The sequence below is a fragment of the Vipera berus genome (genome assembly GCF_964194415.1).
Source record: "Vipera berus genome assembly, chromosome: 2".
Taxonomy (NCBI): Eukaryota; Metazoa; Chordata; class Lepidosauria; order Squamata; family Viperidae; genus Vipera; species Vipera berus.
Window position 1 is genome coordinate 114,022,747 of NC_138203.1, and position 26,429 is coordinate 114,049,175.

A 26,429-nucleotide genomic window follows, 5' to 3' on the forward strand; every position below is an offset into this window, starting at 1 on the left:
AACGAGTGCATGAGTGACCGTACGTAGGGCATCTCGGTCCAGATAGGGGCGCAACTGGCGCACCAGGCGAACCTGGGCGAATGCCCTCCTGGCCACGACTCCAATATGATCTTCAAAACTGAGTCGTGAATCCAGGAGGACGCCTAAATTGCGTGCCCTATCAACGGGAGGCAACACCTCACCCCCCATAACCAAAGATGGAACCTCTTGGACAAGACGAGATGCCGGTACGTAAAGCCACTCAGTCTTGGCTGGGTTGAGCTGGAGCCTGTTCTTCCCCATCCAAATCCGTACCGCTTCCAGGCAACGGGACATCACATCGAGGGCATCACTAGCTTGGTTCGGGGTGGAGATAAAGAGCTGGGTATCATCGGCATATTGATGATACCTCACCCCGAAACCACGGATGATCTCACCCAGCGGCTTCATATAGATGTTGAACAGGAGAGGCGAGAGTACCGACCCCTGAGGCACCCCACAACTAAGGGGCCTAGGGGCTGACCTCTGCCCTCCTGTCAACACCGTCTGCGAGCGGCCCGAGAGGTAGGAGGAGAACCACCGTAAAACGGTGCCTCCCACTCCCAACCCCGCCAGACGTCGCAGCAAGATACCATGGTCGATGGTATCAAAAGCCGCTGAGAGATCTAAAAGGACCAGGACAGAGGAATAACCCCTGTCTCGGGCCCGCCACAGATCATCCACCAGTGCGACCAGTGCCGTCTCCGTGCTGTACCCGGGCCTGAAACCCGATTGGTATGGATCGAGACACTTTTTGTCTGGCTGAGAGCAGGGTTTGTGAATCAAGCCATGATATGCTGCCCTTCCAAAAGGAAGACTATCCCTGAAACAGAACAAACACACATATTATTAATGGTATCTTTTACTCAGAATCACCCAGGTTTAGTTGGGTACTTGCTGTGCGAGTTTAGGGGCACAGACCTATTCTGCCTCCGCAAGAGGAAACCCCTTCCACAGGACTAATTATTGCAATTTCCCCTTGTGGATTCAGGAGTCCAGGATCTCCTTAACTTCAAAATGTTTTTCCCCTTTTACCCATAGGAGGAAAGGGGGCGGTTCAGCATCTAGTCACAGAGGAGAGCTACAGAAGGGTTTCAGTGAAACACTGGGTGGATGTGTCTTAAGGTTCTTTGGCAGCTTCAATTCTGCAGTCACCAGATTTATGATCTGGGTGATGGGGAAGTGTCCTATATACTTGGGACCTAGATTCTTGCAGAATTGCCCTAGCTGCAGGAACTTGGTAGATAGATAAACGTATCTCCTATTTTAAAGTGCTTTTGGGCTTCCTATCTTCTTCCTATCAACTTGTCTCTTCTGTGTTTCTGTTGTGGCTTTTAGTGCCTTACGAACCACAGGCCATGTATTTACTTGTAGAGTATTAATCCATTCAGTCAGCAATGCGTCTGAAGGGGTCTGCTAGGGGAGGTCTGGCATGGGCATGAAAACTGCATCAGTAGCTACTTGGAAAGGAGTAAACTCGATGCCACTTTGTACAGAGTTATTGTATGCTACTTCAGCGAAAGGCAGGAGCTTGGCCCAATTGTCTTGCTGGTAGTTTACATAGCAGCAGAGGTACTGCTCTAGTATGGCATTCATACATTCACAAGCTCCATTTGTTTGCAGTTGATGGGCAGAGTTAAGATTCTGGGAGGACCATATCAGATTCAGGAATTCACGCCAAAACTTTGAAGTGAATTGTGCCCCCTGATCATTTATTATATGCTTGGGAGCACCATGCAACCGATACACACATTGCACAAACAGCTTAGCCAGTGATTAGGTGGAGGGGATCTTGGGGCCACAAAGTAGGCTCATTTGGAGAAAAGATCTCTAACAACCCAAATCAAGGTATTCCCAGCGCTCTCTGGTAACTCTACAATGAAATCCATTGATATTTCCTTCCGGGGGTTGAGGGGCTGGCCATGATCTGCAGCAGCCTTGGTGATCTTCCAGGTAGTTTTTTTGTCGGCACACACACAAGGCAGCTGGCTACTTAGATCTCTGTCCTTCATGAGTGGCCACCAAAACAATCGTTTTACTAGGTGGAGAGTTTTCACAAACCCAAAGTGCCCTGCCGCTTTCATATCATGGCTAAGCTGGAACACCAGGGTATACTGGCTTGCTGGAATATACAATTTGGCCTCCATCCATGCCAACTCATCTCTCATTGAGGGCTTGTCCTTATGTTGCTGGAGCCACTCATTTTCCGCTAAAGCCCCTCTTTAGAGTTTGCACTAGAACTTCAGCTACTAATGTTGGTGAGGCTTGCTGCTGTCTTGTGAGGGCTTAGATTACCTGCACTTTCTTAAGGTCCATTTTCACATTGTCCTGTGAAATCCTTAACCCCAGTTAATCCAATCTGGTTCTATGGAAGTCATACTTGGACAGTTTTAGATTTAGATTTAGATTTTTTTTAGATTTTATTAGATTTATATACCGCCCTTTCCCGAAGGACTCAGGGCGGTTTACATGGCATTTTAAAATCATACCAATACAAAATACAAAGTTAAAAGACAAATAAAAGATTAAATTATCCCTGAAAATAAAACCCCAGTTTAAATTCTCAGCCTGGGCCAGAGAGCTCAAAGAGCCAAGTCTTCAGGTCTCGGCGGAATGAACGTAGGTCAGGGGTAGTCCTGAGTTTTGCATAAAGCTGAGCCTTTCAGAGTTTCTCGAGCATCTGTCAATGCTGCAAACATTAGATGTTTTTGCTCTGACAATATAAGAGGTAGCCTTTTTATTTAAACTGCTCTGATTAAAATGAAGGCTAACCCAGTTGTTTTAAACAAGATAAGGTATAGCGCGCTACAGATAGGAAGTGAAACTTGGCATGTTAAACTAATTGAAGAATGTGATTAATGATGTGCAATTAAGGGAAGGAATTGTTTATGATATGATGTGTTCAGGGGATGGAATGAAGAGAGAGAATCCAGATTCTGGCATCCATACATGAGTGCCGATGCTTCATTCTCATTATTATAGACTTTTAAGAAAAACAATGCCTGAATATTCTTTGATTTGTCTCAATAATCGGAACCACGTGAAAAGTTTAGTTAAAAATTAGATTCCCGCTTCTCCACCAACCAGATGTTCACCTTGTCCAGTAGCAATATTTCTTTTTGTTATGGGAACAGTTCACTTCTCCATTGAGAACCTGCAACAGTGACCTTGACTTGATGCAGCTTCTCACGGTCTGTGAATCGCTTCTTGACATTACATTCTATTCCATTCCCTCCCCCCTTTTCTTTGGCAAGATGATGAAGTTAATAGGCATTGTAGCAGTTCAATTTTGACAGCTCCTCCATTGTTTTGGTATAGATCAAAATGTCATCTAAGTATATTAGGATTCCTTTATATAGATGTTCATGTAGCACCTCATTTATCAGTTGCATGAAGATAGCCGGGGCCCCATGCAGTTCAAATGGCATCACTCAGAACTGGTAACAGTCCAGTGGGCAGTTGAATGCCCCCTTCCATTCATTACCCTTCCTGATCCTTACCTGGCAATACGCCTTTCTCAAGTCCAGTTTTGTAAACATTCTCCCCTTCACAAGTGTCCCAACATATCCTTCATCGAGGTGGTATGCATTCATACCACAACCTAAGAGACCCATCTTTCTTTTCTTTGAAGAGTACTAGGGCTGCCATTCATGACTTCAACAGTTGAATAAAGCCCCAGACTAGGTTCTTATCCACAAACTCTCAGAGTTTCTCCATTTCCCGGGGCATCATTGAATACAACTTTAGCTTTGGCAGTTCAGCCCTGGGCACAATTTCAGTAACGCAGTCTGCCCCCCCCCCCCCAAATAGGTGACTGAAGCATCATCCTGCTGCTCTATGCAGATGATGCTGTAATCCTCTCCAGGACACCAGTAGCCTTAAAAGAGCCTCGTCCAGTATTGTAATTACAATAAACGGCATAAATTATGAGAAAACAAAAGTTATGGCTTTTGCAAAAAGGCCAAAACTCTACTCATGGTATCTTAATGGTCATAATATAGAGCATGTAACCACCTTTAAGTACCTAGGAGTGATCATTCATGCCACTGGCTCAAGAAAAGCACATGGAGAATATGCGGCTGCCTCTGGCCAAATATTAGCAAACACCATCCATACAAAGGAAGGACACTATGTTCCAGCTGCAATTAAGCTCTTTCTGGCCAAGTTGCTTTCACAGGTTCTCTACGGGACCTTGCTCAGACCCTCAGCTTTGTGTTTCACACCATTGGAAAGAGTTCAATCCAAATTTATTAGAACAATTCTCCAGATGCCACATTGTGTCTCAAATACACTTCTGTGCCTCAAGACAGGATTGATAAAAGTTGAAGGAAGAATCTGTATAGCTTCGATAAATATCTGGCTAAAGCTTAATTTCTTTCTGCAAGGCCTTGCTCCATTAATCCTGCAAGACAAATTTTCCTCATGGATCAAGGCAATCGAGTCCAACTTGCCAAACTAGGCTTCTCCCCAGCCTCAATACTCAAATTGGACTACAACCAAGCAAAACAAATCTTGTGACAAAGGGTAGAGGACATTGAGAGGCAAGTGGACTTAGGGATAGCTCTGCTGTTTCTAGCTACAGACGCTACTAGATATGTTGATACTCCCACCAGTTATCTTAGCCAGTTGGAGTCAGCAAACCACTGCAAAGCATTTACGCTTCCATCAGTTGTCCTGTACGGCAAGTATAAAAAGATACCATTGACTGAAAAACTCTGCTCCTGTGGCTCAGGAGAGGTGGAGATCATTGTATGCATACAAGTTTATTGGCACTGTTCACTTTTGCTTTCTCAATTGTAGGCTCATGGCAGCTCTTTAACACTTACACTATTGGCTGTTGTCTTTCCGCAGCATCCATCATCCATTTCCATCCCAATTAATGGAGGAGTTCCACTTTTTTCACTACCCTAAACCTAAGACCCTGCATCAGTCATCGCAGGGGGTACGATAAATTGAATGGTTTCTAGATGAGTCCCTGTCTTTAACATTGGGCGTGGCACAAGACACTCAGCTGCTGAGTGGCCCTTCTTGTCACAGCGGAAACATCCGGTAGGGCTCAGATGTGGCTTTCCCATTTTGACAGAGGGCACACTACCTCTTCCTTTGAGCTCCTCGCCTCTCAGCTGGGTGGCAGCAGCAACTCTCCTGTCCTGTATGCTCATGAAACTCCATTACATCGATCTCCACCTCTCTGGCCATGCGATACCATGCCCACAGAGTTCATAGCACTGCTCAGGACAGGCAGTATAAGTCCTTATTCAGTCCCTCTCTGAAGCAGGTGATAGTAGGTGCTCAATCCTGTCCCCTAGATGACTGGCGAGTTGATGGAAGTCTTGGATATACTCTGTCACTGGTTGTTGCCCGTTTCAAGGTTAGATACGGGTTTCTGCACAACAGGCTGCCACAGGGTCCCTGAAGTGCTCTTGTGAGGCCGGCCTGAAGGTATCAAGGTCGATCAACTCCATAGCATCCTCGACATGCACTGGCACCAGCCATTCTGAGGCGGCCTCCTCCAGGTTGTCAGTGATTGTATGGACCTGGGTCACATCGTCTGGATACATCACTCTGTGGTGCTCCATGTGCCAAGCCTGAGCCAAGAAGTGGGCTAGGCGGTTTGGGTGCCTGTTGAAGCAAGCCATGAAGGTGGCTGGCTGGCGCTCCTCGTGGACCAGGAAAATTCCTGGGGCAGAAACCCGACAGCTGCTGGTGCTGGGACCACTGGCTGGAGAGAAGGAGGAGGAGGAGCAAGAGTGACCACTGGGTAGTGGTGGTCCCCAACGCTTGGATGATGTCCTTCTGTTTCACCACTGCATGAATTTCCATCCCTCTGAATTTCTCTCTTAGCTGCTCCATAGTCAGGCTTGAGATGCTGACTGGAAGTTTCCACTTGTCCCATTCGGCTGCTCACCTTCCATCAGTTCATCACACCTCGTTGACCTCTGGCGGGGGAGGAACTCCTCAGCTTCTGTCAAGTTCCCCACCCCCGCTGACCACCAGGTCTTAGAACCCTGGGACTGGGGCATCTCCTGTCTATTCTTTAGGTGCTGTGGGTTGCTGCTCTGGCTTTTCAGGTTTCAGCCATGCCCTAGTAGGTTGGGCACCTGCTCCACCCTGAGATGCTGCCAGTGCTTCTTGAGCCAGATTTTTTCCTGGCTGTTGTGACTCAGGGCCAGCCTGTGGGTCCGACAGCCGGCTCCGATGTATCGGAGGACTCAGATGTGGGGGAGGAGGGAAACGAACCGGCTGATGATGATGATTTGGAGGCTTTGCAGAGCCCTCAGCCGGGGACCTCTTCTCAGCTGTGTGAGCCTGAGAGTGCGGAGGATGATGACCCACAGCTGGCCCTGTTCAAGGACGCCCGACGCAGGAGGCAGACGAGCAGGGACAAACAAAGAAAGACTATGGGACTCCTCGGGAGGAGGCACAGGGAGACCACGCCCTGAGCTCTCTATAAAAGAAGTGTTTGGGGAGGGGCTGGTTGCTGAAAGCAACCTTTTCCGCTTGAGAAGACAAGCTCTTGTGTTTTTGTTAACTGCGTAATTAAATCTTGGCAGAAGCCTTTTAGCCTTGGACGCTTTCCAGACTCTTCTTTTGATTAGGGGTGCGAGAAGAGGGCTGGTTCAGAACACTGGCTTCTTCTCTAGTTCTTTCTCTATAGCAGGGGTGTCAAACTGCCGGCCCACGGGCCAGATGTGTCACGACAAAACCGCGCCCACCCCATTGCTGGCAATGGGGGGAAAAGCTCTGATACGTCGTGCGACGTCATGTGACATCACGAGTTTGACATGCCTGCTCTATAGACATCATTGCTCAAACCTGGTGGTGTTCAAGCAGGGTATTACTGTGAGAATTGTCTTAATGTCAACCATCCCACTCAGTGCATGCAGCAAATAAAGACTCCGGAGCCATTTTTTGTTTCCAATAATATAATTTACTGAGCAGAAATGGATATGAAAGTGAAGCAAATTCTAATACTTTCACATGCAAACGTAGTTAAATGTTTCCCTTTTCCCTGGCCATCACATTGTCACTTTATTCCATCCAATCGATTATATTCAAATTATTTGGGAAACAGACACTGGTGAACTTTCCCAGCCAGTGACCTTGGAACGCTGGTATGTTTCACCTCAGAGTCAGTGCTCTTGCATTCTATTATCCCCTCCCTGGCATTCCAACCCACTCCCTCTCCCTGTTGCTTCTTGTCTGGCTGTAAGCAGGGTTTGCGAATTGAGCCATGGCAGGATATGCCTCGATTATTATTATCAATCATTATTATTATCAAATTTATTTGCCACCCATCTCATAGTTCAAAGCAACTCTGAGTAGATATTGTGAAGTTATTCTTTGGCAACAAAACCAGCCACTTTTAGGAAAATGGTCTCTTTTAGAGCTAGGAGCATGGCTAAGAGCCATGGTGGTGCAGTAGTTAGAATGCAGTACTGCAGGCTAATTCTGCTGACTGCCAACTTCCAGCAGTTTGGCAGTTCGATCCTCACCAGCTCAAGGTTGACTCAGTCTTCCATCCTTCTGAGGTTGGTAAAATGAGGACCCAGATTGTTGGGGGCAATATGCTGACTCTGTAAACTGCTTAGAGAGGTCTGTAAAGGACTGTAAAGCACTGAAGTGGTATAGTTGCTATTTGTCGTAGTTCCGATAAATGACAGTTCAAACAAAAGGCAGGCATTGTTTATCTAAAAAGTCTTAATAATGAAACAAAACATCAGCACTCATGGAGGGATGCCAGAATCTGAAATCTCCTCCCCCGAAACCCATTGTAACACACAATCCCTGCCCTTATCTACACGTCATAAATCACATTATCCAATTAATTTTACATATGAAGTTTCACTTCCCATTCTGTACGCAGGCTTTTCTTATCTTCTCAAAACATCCAGTTGATGTTTCCCCCCAAAGCGAAGCAATTAAAGTAACAGGCTGTCTCTTATATTGTCAGTGCAAAAATATGTCAACCTTTGCAGCATTGACATCCAGCCCCCCTTACAAAAAGAACAGCTCCTGTAATGTAAACAAACATAAGTTAGGAGCTGGCTTTTGGTTTGTTGGGGTGTTTCTCATAAATCTTTTTGATAAGTCTGTCAGCTTTCACATCGCTAGATTTCACCCAAATGGCTTCAGACAATGGGTATCCCTTCCATTGTACTAGGTACTGCAATTTTCAAAGATTCTAGAGTCAAGAATACATTTCACTTCATAATGGGTGTGACCTGCTACTACGAGGGATCCAGGTGCTTTCTTAGGGGGAGGTCTTAAAGTGGAGGCTCAAAAAGATTTCAGTAAGCTACAATGGAACACCGGGTGAATTTTCCCCAAAAGTCTGGGGAGTTTCAATTTTACTGTGACTGGGTTGATGATTTTCACAATGGGGAAAGGCCCCAAGAATTTTGGTCCCAATTTCTTGCTGGGTAATTTGAGACAATAATATAATTTACTGAGCAGAAATGCAGTGCACTTGGAATGTTCTTTGGGGAGCCCTCTTTTTATCAGCCTGTTTTTTATAAGTCTCAGCACTCTTTTTTAACACCATTTTTGTGTTTCTCCAAACTTCTTCCCACCCCCTCACCCATTGATCAAGTGTTTGGGAAGCAGGTGGCAACTGAGGATAGTCAGGCATTGGGCTGAACTCTTTTCCTGTAGCTACTCTGAAAGGCACGTAGCCAGTGCTGCTGTGAACAGAATTATTGTAGGCCACCTCGGCGAAAGGGAGGAGGTCAGTCCAGTTTGTTTGTTGGTAGGACACATAGCATCTGAGGTATTGCTCCACCATTTTGTTAGCGTATTGTGCAGCCCCATTGGTAGCTGGATGAAAAGCAGATGATAAGCCTTAGGATGATCCAATTAATTTAAGGAAATTCCTCCAAAATTTCGCTGTGAACTGCACTCCTGTATCTGAAATTATTCGCTTAGGGGCACTATGCAGTCGGTAGATATGTTTCAGGAACAATTTAGTCAGTTGTGCAGATGGGAGTTCTTTACAGGTGATAAAGCCTGCTTCGAAAACAGATCTATCACCTTCCAGATGACAGTATTTCATCTATTGTTAGGTAGATCTACAATAAAGTCCATAGCTATTTCTTCCCATGGTTGGGAAGGATTGGCTACTGACTGCAGTAGCCCATGGGTTTTCCCTGGAATTCTTTTCATGGTGGCACATAACGGTACAACTCTTCACATAGTTTTCCACATCTTGTTTTAGCCCTGGCCACCAAAATGGCCGGCGGATGAGGTGTAGATTTTTTAAATATCCAAAGTGTCCAGCCTGTTTTACATCATGGCTGTGTCTGAGAGCATTGAGACAGAGTGTTTTAGGTAGATAGTTTTTCCCCCATGTATGCCAAACCATCCCTGCATGATAGGGAGGTTTGATTATCTTTGAACCATTGATCGGTAAGGAGCTCTCATTTTATCTTCTTCACTCCCAGGTCATCAGGATTAGGGGTTCTGCGAGGTGTGAGTTGTACTGCAATTTTCGAACTGGGGATAATTGCCTCATAGACCTCTTCGCATTCACTTTTATACTGTGGCAATCGGGATAGCACATCAGCTAGGAAGTTTTTCCTTCCCAGTATGTACTTTAAAGTAAAGTTAAAACGGTTAAAGTACTGTGCCCATCACACTTGCTTTGGGGACAATTTGCAGGGAGTTTTTAGTGCCTCTAAATTTTTGTGATCTGTCCATACTTCAAAAGGCACCTTGCTCCCTTCTAAATAGTGTCGCCAGTTTAATAGCCCCCACCTAATTGTGAAGGCCTCCTTCTCCCAGACTGTCCATCACATTATCCAATTAGTTTTACATATGAAGTTTCACTTCCCATTCTGTATGTGGGCTTTTTTTATTTTCTCAAAACATCCAGTTGACGTTTCCCCCCAAAGCGAAGCAATTAAAGTAACAGGCTGTCTCTTATATTGTCAGTGCAAAAATATGTCAATCTTTGCAGCATTGACATCATTGCAATTTGCATGCTATGTTTTGGGTAGAAGTTGGTGAGATTTATAGGTGCAATTATTTGTTTCTGTAGGGATGGGCCCCTCTCATCAGTTACAAAAGTATTAACTATGTAAGTAGTATTTTTGCTTGGTAAAAAGAGTAAAGGTAAATAAGTAAAGATAAAAGTAAATAAGTAAAAGGTAAAGATAAATAAGAATAAAGGTATAGAATAAATAAGGTAAAGGAAAATAAATGCAGTTTATTTTTGCCAATTTAATATATTAGCATGTTTATATTTTGATAAAAAATTGTGGATCCCCAATTATATTAAAAGCTCTAATTGCTGTCAAGCTGGTTGCATATGAGCTGCTGCAAAGATAAGCAATTGCAGCATTCAATCAGTTGCAGATCATGTCTGTCTCAAGGGAGGGGTTTCTTGCCTTAGCCATATGAGGCAACACAATTAGGAGCCCTTAGGCCAGGGGTGTCAAACTCGAAATGTCATGTGACGTGTCGCAATGTATCACGACTTTTTCTCCATTGCCAGCAATGGGGTGCTTGCGGTTTCAGCATGATGCATCTGGCCTGTGGGCCGGCAGTTTGACACCCTTTCCTTAGCCTTTGTGCACAATTCATGAGTTATAAACATTGCAGAGAGCAGGCATTGCAAAACAGTTTCAATCAGCAATACTTTTTTGTTTAAAAAAATCAAATGGGGAAGAAAAATGTGGCTTCAAGAATGCTAAAGATTTATTTCCTCTGGGACAAATAAATCTTGAATGTTACTTTTCCTTATCTAGAATTATTTTGGGGATGAATACTATGGAGTTGGTGAGGAAGAGAAACCACAATTTGAAACTGAAGAAGGAAGTGACGGTATGTTGGGACATCCTGGAATGAGGGAAAGTTGCTGTTCATATGAAAAAACAGTATTTTGGGAACAAGAGAACCAATCAACTGCTTAGAATTTAAATATAGCTCCAAACAACCAACCAATCACATGACCATCTGACCACACTGGCACACAAGACATTTATAAGCTGAGGAATTCTGGGAGTTGAAGTCCACAAGTCATAAAAGGGCCAAGTTTGAAGACCCCTGATCAAGATGATCACTTTGATGGAAAGTTGCTTGGAGAATTGGGGATATCGTTAACCATATACATAAGTAAAAAAAACCCAATGACTTAGGACACGGGTGTCAAACTCGCCTCATCATGTGACATGTTGCAATGTATTGTGACTTTTTTCCCCTTGCCAGAGCTGGGATGTGCGTGGCTTCCACATGACGCATCCAGCCCTTGGGCCAGCAGTTTGGCACCCCTGACTTAGGACATAGAACAGGGGTCGGCAACCTGAATCGGTGAAAGAGCCACTTGGAACTGGTTCCCTCACAAAAAAAAAACTGGGAGCCGCAAAATGCGCATGCGCACATCTGCATGCATGCGCAGAACAGGGTTTGATTAAAGTGGAGCTTACCTAAGGCGAGACATACACCGGCCCTGCCCCCCTCTCCAGCTCTGGTATGGATGGCTCCGCCATGCTGGCTTCTCCTCAGAAAAGACTGCTCTGAGGGAGCGGAGGAGGAGGGCGACAGGGAGAAAGAGCTGCTGCGGCAAATCTTCTGAGGCTGCTGCTTGGGCTCGCGTATCTCAGCCTGCTGTAGGATGTGGTGGGTTTTGTGGGATGTTTGCATGCAGTTTACTTGAGGGGGAAGGGAGGAGGAGGAAGAAGTGCGGAGCAGCCAGTCAGAGCCCTGATTGTTTGCTTATTGAGAAAGAGAGAGAGAAAGGAGGAGGGAGGAAAGGAGGGAAGACAAGAAAGGAAGAAAGCAGGAAGAATATAGGAAGGGAGGAAAAAATAAAGAGAAAGAAAACAGTTGCTGCTTGACACGCTGCGGCCGGGCGTGTTGCGTGGCTGGCAGCTTTGGGGCAGGCAAGAGGGGCTTCTTCCTCTGGGGGTGGAGGGAGAAAGACTGATTCTCCAACCGGCTCTTCAAACCGGCTTGTCAAACGCGCACATGAGGAAAAGGTGCTGCTCGGGGCCGGAGAGGAGGCCGAGCAAATTTCCCCCGCCTTGCCAGGCAAACGGAGGCTTGTCAAACGCGTGCACGAGGCAAAGGTGCTGCTCGGGGCTGGAGAGGAGGCCGAGCAAATTTCCCCCTCCTTGCCAGGCAAATGGAAGCTGATGGAAAGCACGTGCGAGGGAAAGGTGCTGCTCGGGGCCGGAGAGGAGGCCGAGCAAATTTCCCTCGCCTAGCCAGGCAAATGGAGCCATGGCGCTCTTCAGCAGGCACAAGCAACCCCGATCCCACTCTCCTCCACCTCCCCTTGGAAGAGCTGTGGGCCTTAGGAGCCTCCCCCAATGCCCCCCCCCACACCCGTGAGGGAAAAGATGCAGCAACTGGATTGACAGTGCTGCCTCCTCCTCCTTCTCCAAAGGTGCACCTCCCGGCTCTGAGGGACGGAGGCAAACCAAGAAACCGAGCTCCGCTTTGCCCGATGCTTACTTTTGCTTTCCAAAGTGGCCTTGGCCACTTTGCACAGGAATTGCAGCCGGGGATTTCCCCCCCCCTCACATACACACACATTTCTCCTGGCTTGCCCGTATCTGGGGTTTCCTTCCTTGCAAGGAGACCTGCAAGATTTTCTGCTTGCAAAAGGGCGATCACTTCTGCCTCTCTTGCAAACACTGGAATTGGGCAAGGAAGGGAAACCCCTGCTCCACCACCTGCCTTCTCCTTTTTTTCTGCAAGGGGGGGAGGAGGAAGGAGGAGGCGGAGAAGCAGCGGGTAAGATTGCAGCCCAGCCCAGAGAAGGGGAAGGAAGAGCCGGTTGGAGAATGCGTCTTTCTCCCTCCATCCCCAGAGGCGGAAAAAGCAGAGAGGCGAAGAACATGGAGGGCGTGGAAGAACGTGGAAGGAAAGGAAGGAAAGAAAGAAAATATAACCTTCAGTAAAGCACATTCCATGCAAAAGAAACACATTCGCACTTATGTGAGCAGACACGTGCCCCCACAAGCAACTCCCCCTCCCCCCAGCCTCCCCTGAGCCAAAAAACTTGCCCTGCCTTAACTGCAGGCAAAACCTGCCAAAAGCCCAACCAGCCCGTGCACAAGCGCTGCCTGCTCGCCTTTCCAGGGTGCTCCAGCCCAGCTTCTTTCCTCCCTTCTAGCTGGACAACCTGTGAAATCGGCCTTTTATATTTATTTATTTATTTGGGCAGGGGGGGAATATGCAAGCATGCCAACTGGGGTAGCGGGTCATGCCGGAGAACAGCGGGAATGAGGAGAGCAGCCAGGCCAGGAGGACGCATGACCTCCCCACCAGCTGATCCAGGTTGAGCACCTTGCGAGCAAGCGTGCCGGCTAGGTGAGGCCAAGGCCACTTTGGAAAGCAAAAGTAAGCATCAGACAAAGCGGAGGTTTCTCGGAGCCGGGAGATGCACCTTTCGAGGAGGAGGAAGAGGAGGCGGCGCCGTCAATCCAGTTGCTGCATCTCTTCCCTCATGGGTGGGGGGGCCATTGGGGGAGGCTCCTGAGCCCCGCAGCTCTTCCAAGGGGAGGAGGAGGAGAGTGGGATCACTTATTGCTTATGCCTGCTGAAGAACGCCATGGCTCCATTTGCCTGGCAAGGCTGGGGAAATTTGCTCGGCCTCCTCTCCGGCCCCAAGCAGCACCTTTTCCTCGCGCGAGCATTTGACAAACCTCCGTTTGCCTGGGAAGGGGAAAAAAAATTGCTAGGCCTCCTCTCCGGCCCCGAGCAGCACCTTTTCCTCGCATGAGCGTTTGGCAAGCCTCCGTTTGCCTGGCAAGGCAGGGGAAATTTGCTTGGCCTCCTCTCTGGCCCCGAGCAGCACCTTTCCCTCGCACGAGCATTTGACAAGCCTCCGTTTGCCTGGCAAGGCGGGGGAAAGTTGCTCGGCCGCCCCTCCGGCCCCGAGCAGCACCTTTCACTCGTGCACGCTTTCCATCAGCTTCCGTTTGCCTGGCAAGGCGGGGGAAATTTGCTCAGCCTCCCCTCCGGCCCAAAGTAGCACCTCTGCCTCACCCGCGCGTTCAATCAGCCTCCACGTCCCCTCCCACACCCCATCTGACCGACCCACACACCTTGTTTCCAGCAATCCTCCGTCTCTTCTGCTGCTGACGCCACGTGCAGTCCAAAGAAGAAAAGATGTTTGTGGGCAGTCCCACAAACCAAAGAATTTCAACCAATCAATTCGCGAGATATTTTTTTCATGAGAAGTTTGAATTGATTGGTTGAACTTTTTTGGGGGGGAGTGCACATGACAGAGGACTGGGAGCCGCAGGAGATGGCTGAAAGAGCCGCAGGTTACCGACCCGTGACAGAAGAATAGGAACCATTTGGAGCATGAATTTTTTAGGAGGACTAATTGGTGCACGTTGCTATTTATTATGCAGGACATCCCTAAAATAGATTTAGAACATTGAAAAATTTAAATGAAAGAATGGAGTTACATTAAATGACATTTAAAATGTAGTATTTTTTATCCAGATTCTACATCATTCTGTGAGTGTGCACTGAATATAGGAAGAGGGAAGCCCAATGAACTCTATAGTGTGTCAATTGTGTACTCATGGGCTAAATAAAGTTGAAGAACCAATAAGAGCTGTAGAATCATTGCTTAAAAACACTTTCTTATACCCCAAATTCAGGTGAATGGAATTGGGACAACTGGACTGGAAGGGATGGTAGAATGTGGCAGCAGCAGCAGGAGGAAGATCACCAACCACACTGTGAGGACCCTGACTTTGTGGTATGTTGATTTCTTAATGATTCTAGCTATGTATTGCACAAGAAAGGGAAACTGTTGTCTTCTGGCCCTTTTGCGCTACAGCCAGAGCTGCCTAGTGCTAGCAGGTAATACCCCAGATTTGCAAGACCAACATTAAACCCAAGGAGAGCCATAGTCTACAGCCAGTATAATCCATGTACACTTCAAAGGATTAAAGATACTAAACAAAAACAGAGATGTATAGAAATCAGGGGTGATTGAACCTGTTTGTTTGGCTTGATTTTTTTTCTTAGTCTTTCACTGAGTCTATAGACTTTCCTGCTGAAGTCTTTTTGTCCAGTATTTGTTCCTGTGTGAGGGCTGCAAACCTCAGGATTCAAAAGAAAAAGCATTGTTTCTTAAATGCAAAGTATAGCAGTCTAGGTTCTGTATGGTAAAAAGTCAAGGGGCTCAATTTGATATCTGGGTAAATGCTGGCGATGGGTAGATGGGTGAGAATTAGAAAATGTGGATAGCAGTTGTTTGTTTGTCTGAGAAGTGAGTTCGTATTTTGCCTTTCTTATGTGAATCCTGGGGTAAGGGGGCTCTGCTTCCAACTTTGGGTTTATGGCTTTGAGACTGGATCTGTGTTTCTCATCCTTGCGGTCCTCTACACACCACCTCTTCAGATGGATGCAGATTATGACTTCTCCCAGCAACCAACCCATTTCAAAAAGAAAAAGAAACTGAAGATTCCTCTTCTAGGGAAGAAGAAATGCAAGTCACCTTTTGCAGAGACCATCTCTCAGGAAAAAAAGCCATTTGATCCTGGTAAGAATTTGGAGAGAAAACTCTCTTAATGAGTCATTGGCAAGGCTTGTGAGGATTGATTTAAAATTATACTACTTTTTAAATGATGGATTTATTACTATGTTTCACCAAAAATAAGACCCAGATGTGTTTTTTTTGCCTCCAAAAGAGGCACCAGGTCTTATTTTCGGGGGTGGTGGTGTCTTTTCCACTCATCTTGCAGTGGCAGCACTGACAGCCCTGCCCAGCCGGTCCACTTCTTCTGAGGCTGAAGGAGCAGCTTCATTCTGCAGCTGAGAATGGAGCTCTGGCCTACATTTTGCAGTCAGAGGGCTTCCGGAAAGGCCTGTGGCTGTAAAATGCAGGCAGGAGCTCCATTCTCAACTGCAAAATGAAGCTGCTCCTTTGGCTGCAGAAGTGCACCGGCAAGGCAAGTGTCAATCCTTTGGAGGCCTGGCTGCAATGATAAGCTCCCACCCGGGCCCTAGCTTGATTTTTAGGCATGTGCCTCGCCCCAAAACTAGGGCTTATTTTTGGGGTAGGGCTTATATTAGGCCCACCCCAAAAATTAAGCTAGGGCTTATTTTGGGCAGTAGGTCTTACTTTCGTGAAAACATGGTAGCTAGATAACTATCAGAGCATACTGCCTTTATTACAACCAAGCAAGATGCCATAGAAATATAAAGGTATTTCAGTTCCCTAGAAATATTCACTAAGCTAGGTAATACGAAAAACAAAGTTGTGTGGGGAGGGAAGTAGAAGCATCCAAATATTAGAATTATGGAAGTTTTGAGATACGTATTATAGATAGTCCAAAGAAGATGTAGCTAAAGAAGGATGGGCAGAATCTGAAAGAGTAACATATCTTGACTTCCATTAATTCTTTTGAATTCTGCAGAAACAAAGCCATTTGAACAATATTTGAATGAGTTCTACCACTTGGAATATGAGGACTTGATAGGTGACCTTCCTTGTCGTTTCAAGTACCATACAGTTGTTCCCTGCAACTATGGACTGTCAACTGAAGAGGTAAACTTTTCATATACCGTATTTTCCGGTGTATAAGACGACTGGGCGTATAAGACGCCCCCCTACATTTCCTGTTAAATTATAGGGTTTGGGCTATACTTGCTGTATAAGACTACCGTATTTTCCGGCGTATAAGACGACCCGGCGTATAAGACGACCCCCTACTTTTCCTGTTAAATTATAGGGTTTGGGCTATACTCACTGTATAAGACTACCCCTCTTCCAATGCACACCAAATAAAAATTAAAAAACATCAGATTTGATTTTAATATGGTAATTTTATCAAATGCTTATGACATGCAGGTGCTTAGTAGGAAAACTGTCACTTATAAACATAAGGCTGTTTGTCATCAAACATGTAAACATAAAACAGTGCAAGTGGATTAAACTTTTCCTAATTCACTCTAAAGCTGAAAGGAAGGATAAAGACAATAAACCCATGGGAGCTGCCATGCTGTTTGTTTTCTAAGCTGTCAACCAAACTGGAACTGATGATGATAGGAGGAAGATAACAAACAATATAGAGAGAGCAAGTGCCGGGCAAGTCCCTGGCGAGTCAGCAACGCCCATCGTAACTCCAAGCTATTTTTACAGGATTTGCTGGCGTGACAGTTTCCCTTTAAAAGCCTTCAAAATCCTCCTCTTCATCATCTGATTTCATTAGTACATCAATGACATCTTGTGATACACTTGTAAGGCAGTCATCGTATGGATCTAATTCCGTATCAGAAGGTGTGGTCTCAGCTTTGGCTTCCTCTTCATCTTGCCACAAGCAGTCGTCCTCCATACCATCTAATGAATTTGATATGCCACACTTCTTGAAAGACTTGATTATTGTTTCTGCATTAATATCATTCCACGCTTTTATGACAAACTTGCACAAAACATCCAACTGTGGAGCACGCATGTTTCCTCCTTTTGTGAATGACTTTTCGCCGCTAACCATCCACTCATTCCACTGTTCTCGAATGCGATCTTTAAATGGCTTATTTAGGCACACATCCAGTGGCTGTACCAACGATGTCAATCCTGCAGGAATAACTGCCGCATCTGTGTTCATTCTTGCCAGCCTTTGCTTGGTGCTGGGAGTTAAATGAGCCCTGAACATATCCCACACCAGTAGACTACGTTTTTGAATAAGTCCACCTGGTCGCCTGCTCCATACATTATCAAGCCATAGCTTTACCCCTTCTTCATCCATCCAGCCTTTTTCATTCACATGTACAAAACAACCAACAGGGAACTTGAGTTTTGGCATTGTTTTTCTTTTAAAAATAATCATTGGTTTCAGTCTGGCGCCATCAGCTGTGCATGCTAGTACCACTGTAAAATTGGACTTCTCATGTCCTGTTGTTTTAATTAAAATTGTTTTTTCACCTTTTGGATGGACAGTTTTATTTCCAACCATATCAAAACTCATTGGGGTTTCATCCATATTTCCGATACTACTTAACGCATAGCCATGTTTTTTGCGCTGTTGTATTACGTATCGATGGAAACTAATTACTTTGGCATCAAGATCTGCAGGTACTTTTTGTGAAAATTTTGTCTTTTGCCTCAGTACCAGATTATGCCTTTCCAAGAATCTAGTACACCAGGATACAGTGGCCTTAAATCCTTTGCTGTGATCTGGGTTAGATTTGGCCCACTGAAGTGCAAACAAACATATTTTATTTCTTGTCACTATATAACCGCTTTGGCGATGCTCATTCACCATGTCTATTACATGTTTTTCAAGTTCTGGCCAATGTGGAGTGCCTCTTCTTAATGCACACTTACCCCTTGGCATACTCTTTAAGGTTTTTTCATTTGCTTTCCAGTCCCGAACCATCTTTTCTGTTACTCCATATTGTCTTGCAGCAGCACAGTTATTATGTTCTGTGGCAAACTTTACAACTTTAAGTTTGAAACTGGCTTCATATTTCTTTCTTCTTACTGGTGGAGCCATGATGGGGCCTTGACTGTTAGCCAGTTGTATGAACAAGTACAGATACTGGTGCTGTGCTGTACTATATTCACCACCACATGTATCTGCTCACCAGACAAGACTACCTTCCCTCAGAATCACCATTCCCAGTATAAAACAACCAGCCAATCACAACAAGCAATGTATTTCCTGCATACAAAATCTGCTTGGATTGGGTGGCCCAGCCCTCCCTGTCTCCAAGAGATCTGAGCTATGCAATGTGTCACAGGAGTGTTTGGGAGTCAATAAGCTGAAGACTTTGAGGAACCCTGCCTTATAGCAAAGGTAAAGAATCCCAGTTTTATAAAGTACCGGTAGCTCTAATGTGCTTCATTGAGAATTCACCCCAGTAGGAGGAGATGCAGATTCTATGCATATTTATGGTACACAGAAGCGAAAGAAATAACTCAATATTTCACTTCCTGGCACACAATCTGCATATTAACAACTCTTTTAGTACCCTTTTTTTATAAGTGCCACGATATTGCTAAAATAAAAGAGGTAAACTTCGTGACCCACCCAGCCCATGCATAAAACAGAAATGAAAAGTCTTTAAAAAGTTTTGCGCGGTTAAATAAACGGCATTTGCATATTGTTTCTCCACGGAGCACCGACAAAATTCGCTCGAATTAAGGAACATGGGGAGCTTGGAAAAAGTGGATTGATTATATCCAGAACAAATATGGGACTAAAAAGTTTCACTTAGCATTTGAATAAGTTTTTTTTCTTTTTTTTTCTTCTCTTTTCTCTTTTTTTATGTAATATTAGTATTGCTTGTAGTCATTTCATATGAGCTAGAGTGCGATAGATTTAATAGTTTATTGTTGTTAGCAGATGGTTGCTTATGATTGTTTTTTGCTTTTATACCTTGTATTTAGCTTTGGGAAGTGGGGGGAGGGGGGGAGGGATAGGGAGGGCTAGGTAGGGGTGGGCGGAGGGAGGGGGAGGGATTGTTAAAGATAAAATGTATTGTAAAAATTTTCAATTAAAAAAAAAGGAACGTGGGGAGCTAAAGAATCGGGCTATAGGGAATGTCTGGCATGACGGGCAACCCTGGGAAACACGAGGACTGTAGTGGCACCCTCAGTTCGCACGTTCCGATCCAGGAAAGCGCCCGGAGCCTCCTCCGTTATGGTATTTCTAATGGAACGTCTCCATGCCCACGTCACACCTGCCTCGCCTTTTAAATCAAGCTCCCTTTCCTCCCTGCTCCCTGTTTCCCTCCCTGTTTCCCTGCTCCGCCTGCTCTGTGATTGGCCCAGTTTTGCTCCTTTCCTGCCAAAGGGGCGCCTCGCCTTATTGTCTCTGAGCTCTCTCGCCTGCTGCGCTGCTGCTCTCAGTTCCGCACTCCGAGCAAGCAATTCTTGTGGTCAGCGCGAGTCAGGCGGTGCCTCGGCGGGAGCAAAGGCTCTCCCTTCCTACGGTCGAGCGGGGCGCCTCTGGGGACCGCCTGCCCGTCCTCTCGTCGGGGACCTGACAGCCAAGCATTAGAGGCACTAGCACGGCCAGTCCTTGAGCGAGCAACGGCAGCAGCTGCAATAGCCACCCCAGAAGCTGACGAGTTTGCCTTCCATCACCCGTTCGCCGTCGGCCGCTTAATCACGGGTCGCCATCGCCTGCCTCCATTCAGCCCAGGGCTCCAGCCGAGCGGGAGTCGTGTTTCTGCGAAGAGGCGGCGGCCGTGGCGGCGGCAAGGGACTCGAGAAAACTTCCTGTCGCTGGGTTTCTCGAGTCCCTTGCCGCCGCCACGGCCGCCGCCTCTTTGCAGAAACACGACTCCCGCTCGGCTGGAGCCCTGGGCTGAATGGAGGCAGGCGATGGCGACCCGTGATTAAGCGGCCGACGGCGAACGGGTGATGGAAGGCAAACTCGTCAGCTTCTGGGGCGGCTATTGCAGCTGCTGCCGTTGCTCGCTCAAGGACTGGCCGTGCTAGCGCCTCTAATGCTTGGCTGTCAGGTCCCCGACGAGAGGACGGGCAGGCGGTCCCCAGAGGCGCCCCGCTCGACCGTAGGAAGGGAGAGCCTTTGCTCCCGCCGAGGCACCGCCTGACTCGCGCTGACCACAAGAATTGCTTGCTCGGAGTGCGGAACTGAGAGCAGCAGCGCAGCAGGCGAGAGAGCTCAGAGACAATAAGGCGAGGCGCCCCTTTGGCAGGAAAGGAGCAAAGCTGGGCCAATCACAGAGCAGGCGGAGCAGGGAAACAGGGCAGCGGCTGCTCGAGACGACGGGCGCGGGCTAGTCTCGCTCCTCTCGTCGGGGACCTGTCAGCCAGCATTGGAGGCGCTAGCACGGCCAGTCCTTGAGCGAGCAACGGCAGCAGCTGCAGTAGCCGCCCCAGAAGCTGACGAGTTTGCCTTCCATCACCCGTTCGCCGTCGGCCGCTTAACCACGGGTCGCCACCGCCTGCCTCCATTCACCCAGCGATCCCGCCGCCCAGCAGAAAAAAGATCCGAAGGTGTTTTTTTTCCGGCGTATAAGGCGACTGGGCGTATAAGACGACCCCCCAACTTTTGAGAAGATTTTCAGGGGTTCAAAAGTCGCCTTATACGCCGGAAAATACGGTACCCCTCTTCCAATGCACACCAAATAAAAATTAAAAAACATCAGATTTGATTTTAATATGGTAATTTTAATTCAAATGCTTATGACATGCAGGTACTTAGTAGGAAAACTGTCACTTATAAACATAAGGCTGTTTGTCATCAAACATGTAAACATAAAACAGTGCAAGTGGATTAAACTTTAATAATAATAATAATAATAATAAGAATAAGAAGAAGAAGAAGAAGAAGAAGAAGAAGAAGAAGAAGAAGAAGAAGAAGAAGAAGAAGAAGAAGAAGAAGAAGAAGAAGTAGTTGTTGTTGGAAGGGACCTTGGAGGTCATCTAGTCCAACCCCCTGCTAAGGCAGAAAACCCTATACCATTTCAGACAAATGGCTGTCCAGTCTCTTCTTAAAAACTTCCAGTGTTGGAGCATTCACCACTTCTGGAGGCAGGTTGTTCCACTGGTTAATTGTTCTAACTGTCAGGAATTTTCTCCTTAGTTCTAGGTTGCTTCTCTCCTTGACTAGTTTCCATCCATTGCTTCTTGTCCTGCTTTCAGGTGCTTTGGAGAATAGCTTGGCTCCCTCTTCTTTGTGGCAGCCCCTGAGATATTGGATCACTGCTATCGTGTCACCCCTCACCCTTCTCTTCATTAAACTACACATACCCAATTCCAGCAACCCTTTTCCTATTTTCCTAATTCACTTTTTCACTTTTCCTACTTCACTCTAAAGCTTTCCCTGCGCAGAGCCTTAAGTAACCCCAGCTGCCTGCAATTAGTGCAGGTTCTCATCCCACCAGGCTCAAGGTTGACTCAGCCTTCCATTATTCCGAGGTAGGTAAAATGAGGACTCAGATTGTTGGGAGCAATAAGCTGACTTTGTAATAATGCTGCTTGTGGGGGGGGGGGGTGTGAAAGCTCTAATAGGCAGGCATATACATAGAATGAAGGCTATTGCTAAGCACATTGATTTGTGCTTTAAATTGTAAGCCGCCCTGAGTCTTCGGAGAAGGGTGGGATATAAATGGGATTTAAAAAAAAGACCAAATGGGAGATCCATTCCAGGTTTTCCAGCCAGCCAGCCCAGTTCCTGAGTCAAATGTATCCTTAGAGCTAAGCTGCTTCTCTGGCTATGCATTCCCCACCTGCCTTTCAAATTGCTCTTGCATTCCCCACCTGCCTACAGCTGCTCTTCAACTTTAGAAGGAAAGAAGCCCAGACCCCAGCCTGTAAAAAATCACAGACTGCAGCTTCTACTCCAATTGGTCCCGCTTTCCCTGCGCAGACTAAATGGAAGATCCGCTCCAGGTTTTCCAGCCAGCCCTGTCCCTAAAGTTTCAGCACCTGGGCGTATAAGACAACCCCTGACTTTTGAGAAGATTTTCATGGGTTAAAAAGTAGTCTTCTACGCCGGAATCTACGGTAGTAGAAAATAGTACAGCTTTCTTCATAGTGTAGGAAAGGATCAGAGTGGGTACATTCTGCACTAAGAGAAACATAAAAAAACCAATGGTCTTTCTCTTTTAAGATTTTGACTGCTAGTGATAAAGAGCTGAACCGCTGGTGTTCTCTACGGAAGACCTGCATGTACAGGTGAGGGGCAGCAACATAAAGCGGAAAGGAGCTATTTATATATAAATGGCTGGAATCCAGCACATGACATGGAGATCAAGGCTTGGGCTCTAACATTTCTTGGCTCTCCCACCCTGCCACAAAGGACTAGGACAGAACAAAATAGCAGAGTTGGAAGGGACCTTGGAGGTCATCTAGTCCAACCCCCTGCTCAAGCAGGAGACCTTATATCATCTCAGGCAAGTGACTGTCTAGTCTCTTCCTAAAAACCTCCATTGATGGAGTATTTACAACTTCTGAAGGCAAGGTGTTCCACTGATTTAATTTTTTCTCACTGTTAGGAAATTTCTCCTTAGTTAATTACTTAGAATTACTTTTTTACTATTTTTTTATTTTTTAACTATTATATTGTATATTACATTTTATATTATATTAATATTATATTATATTACTATTTTATAGTATAACTATTGCTACTTAGTTAACTACTAGTCTGTGTAGTTAATTAACTACATAGGCTAGTAGTTAATGGGCAAAGAAGCCTAGTAATCAAGTATTGGGTGGGGCAAAGAAGTAAAGTCATAGAACAAGACATGGTAGGACCAAAATTGGACAAAGAAATATTTTTAGAACTCTATCTTGTCTTGAACTCCTGATAATGTCCTTTTATTATCTAATAACATGAAATATAGTAAGGCATGGATGTTTTATGGGTTTTTTTAAAAAATGAAATCTTGTAATAATAAGATCTAAGTGTGAAAATATGCATTCCTGTATTTTCCTTCCATAAGATAAGAGCAAATTATAGGTCAGTTATCCATTTCTTTGGGTTTCTGCCTTTTGAAAAGTAGATTTCAGAAAGCCCCTTATTTCATGCCATTTTCCTCTCCCATCCTACACCAGATACTAAATGGTGCTGGGATGATTCAGGAATAAAAGGGATTTGCATGTTTTCTGAACAGATCAGAAAAAGAAGAGTTGCAGGAGAAGGCAGTCTATGAGAAGAAAAGCCAAGATGCTTGGAAGAAGAAACAGATTCTCAAATCCCTTCAAACAGGGTATGTCCTCTGAGGCCTAGGCTGTAGCTGGTCCAGCCTGAAAAGTAGTTCTTTTCCTGTATAATTAACTAGAATAATTCAAATAGTTCAGGTTTAAGAAAGTAATATGGAAGAAAAGGAAAGCAATTAGATTTACCCAGGGAAGGATATTCCTACGTTTAAACATAATGAAATAGCCACCATGCTTTCTATCCTTTTTCCAACTATCATGGGAGCCTTTCTCTTTTAATTCATTACTCACTTTGTATAGTTGCTATCTCTTTCACTTAATGTGTCTGAAAATTTTGACCCTGAGGAGAAACAAACTTTCCTTTCTTTAGAACTTTAGCTTTGAGGTTGAGCTGAGGGTCTTTGATGCTTTACTTGTACTGCTGTCTTGAGACTAGATTTTTTTTATTCTATATGCTCTGGATCTGATTTGGCCACATGATTTTTTTTTGCAGAATGGAAAAAGATGGAAAGCAGCTTCAGCCCAAGAAGAGAAAAAAGAGCAGGGAAACCAAGTGTTTTGGGCACTCTTCAGAAGAAACACAGCTGGTTAGTGCTGGTTGTGAGGAGGAAGGACTTTTGTTTTGCAAGACCTCAACAGATTCTGTTACAAGGAAAGAATTTGATGCTTCTGCCTCAAATGGCTCTTGTTCTGTGCCCCCCCGAGTTCAAAGATCAAATAAGAGAGGCAGAAAGGGGTTGGTATTAGGCACCAAGATACGAATGAAAGGCTCGGAGTTCAGTTGCCAGCGGCTCCAAGCCTATGGTCTCAATCCCAAGGGCTTGTGCTATCGCCAGCTGCTTCGTGAGAAGAGGCGGAAGAAGCAATGTGGGGGGGAGGACAGTCAGATTTGACCCATGAAGGGACCAAGCAACGTCATCTACTTTGATTTTGGAGTTTAGCCTCCTTTTCTTGGCGTGGAGTCTACAGTGGTTATTAGTGGCTTCTAGGTGGGATTTAATTGATCTTTGGGAAATATGGATCAAATTGATTATCTTTTAATGCATTTGCTGCCTTATATTTTGGATTAACTTTGACTCAAGAATCCACTGCAGTAGCTAATCCTATATTACTCCTTTTGATCACTTCCACTTGCATACTAGAGGGCCATTGCTTGCAAAGTACCTTAATCATAATGATGGTTTAAGATTAAAAAAACCTCTGGGAGATTGTGAAATGAAAATTGACCTCCATTTTTATTGACCTAAATACCTTTGGGCTGTATAAGATAATATTTAAAGACTAAAGCTGATAGCTAGCTGTCAGAATCATCACAATGTACTTTTAATATTTTTGATTACATTGAATCATGGTGTTAGAAGAACCATTTAGGTTTCAGGTTCAACCTTTTGCTTGGTGCAGAAACTCATAAGAAATATCCCAGACAGCTGTCTAGCTCTCTTTTGAAAAATATCCAATACAAAGGGAATCTGGATAACTGGTTCCATTGTTCCAAATTTTATTGAAAACAAACTGCAGAGTAAATAAAGTGTCTTGTTTGAGTGATACAAGGATGCCCCAAGCCCAAATAGGATCAAATCAGCACACGTTCCAGCACTTAGAGGTTTTGCTTCTCTAGCAGACTATTTTAAGTATATTTTGAGTATAGAGAGAACTGGCAAAACTGCTTGACTGCTATATCAGGAACATAGCACATATGATGAATAACAACACAATAGTCTGGTTTATGATAGACAATAGGACCAATTACTATCTAAGCCTGAATCATTCTTGATTTACATTGCTGAGTTCATGGATGAAACAGGGAAAGGACAAAGGCATAGGTCTCCCAAGAAACCGAATTAAACAAGTGTATCTTCCAGAAAGCAATGGAAAGGAAGAATTACTGCTATGAAGAACTGTCTTCTGCCAATTCCATGGTAACATGCCATAGAAATGCTTTCATGCTTATAGTAGAAAATGTTAGTGAGAAGTGTGGAGAGAAGCAGAAGTATAAGTAGTCCTTGACTTACGATTGGTTGCTTAATGACTGTTCAAAGTTTCAATCGAAACACACTCCACTTACAAGCCAGTTCCAAAGTTCTGATGGCCACCCCGTCCCCTGTGGTCACATTACATTTTGAGCGAATTTGATCACAGTTACATGATCACAATTTATGTTTTTGCCAAAAACTGGCATTTATTTCTGGTTTTCAGCAAAAATATTCCATAGTGAACTATGGATTCACTTAACAACAGTAGTCACTTTATGACTGCTGCAAAAAGTCATAAAATTGTGTCAATCACATGGGTGACTTGCTTTATGACCATAATGGACAGACTCTATTATGGTTTTGAGGACTAGTCAGTAGTAATACTGCATTCATCCACCAGTAGTAACTGATTCCTAGTACCTTGGTGGATAAATGTACTATTTCAGGCAATCTCTGTCCACAGCCTGGAGTGTGATCCTGACAGGGCTCAAGGCTGATTCATCCATCCTTCTGAGGTCGGTAAAATGAGGACCAAGATTGTTGGGGGCAATATGCTGACATTGTAGATCAATCCAGAGTGCTGTAAAGCAGACATGTCAAACACAAGGCCCGGGGGCCAAATCTGGCCCGCGAAGTGGTTTCATGTAGCCTGCGAAGCCATCCTGGAAACAGGGAGGGAACGGCCCCCACTGCCTTGGCCCTGGCCCAGAGACCCTCCTTCTGCCAGAGACCTTCAGATCTGTCCCACTCCTGCCCATAGGCACCCTTGATGCAAACGCCCACCCTGGCCATACCCACCCGGCCCCCTGAGGGTAACCGCAATGCTGATG

General features: G+C 45.4%; 1 protein-coding gene across 1 annotated transcript in view; it reads left to right on the top strand.

Annotated features, from left to right (window-relative positions):
• KRI1 (KRI1 homolog) overlaps positions 1–24,900 on the top strand; it is an 89,124-nt gene extending 64,224 nt beyond the window's left edge. Inside the window, exons 13-19 of the mRNA XM_081318256.1 lie at positions 10,764–10,839; positions 14,637–14,737; positions 15,385–15,526; positions 16,404–16,534; positions 22,575–22,639; positions 23,581–23,676; positions 24,120–24,900. Of these exons, the coding sequence (XP_081174382.1) occupies positions 10,764–10,839; positions 14,637–14,737; positions 15,385–15,526; positions 16,404–16,534; positions 22,575–22,639; positions 23,581–23,676; positions 24,120–24,519 (1,011 nt within the window). The 3' untranslated portion in view covers positions 24,520–24,900. The remainder of the gene's footprint in view (positions 1–10,763; positions 10,840–14,636; positions 14,738–15,384; positions 15,527–16,403; positions 16,535–22,574; positions 22,640–23,580; positions 23,677–24,119) is intronic.
• Positions 24,901–26,429: the final 1,529 nt, after the last annotated feature.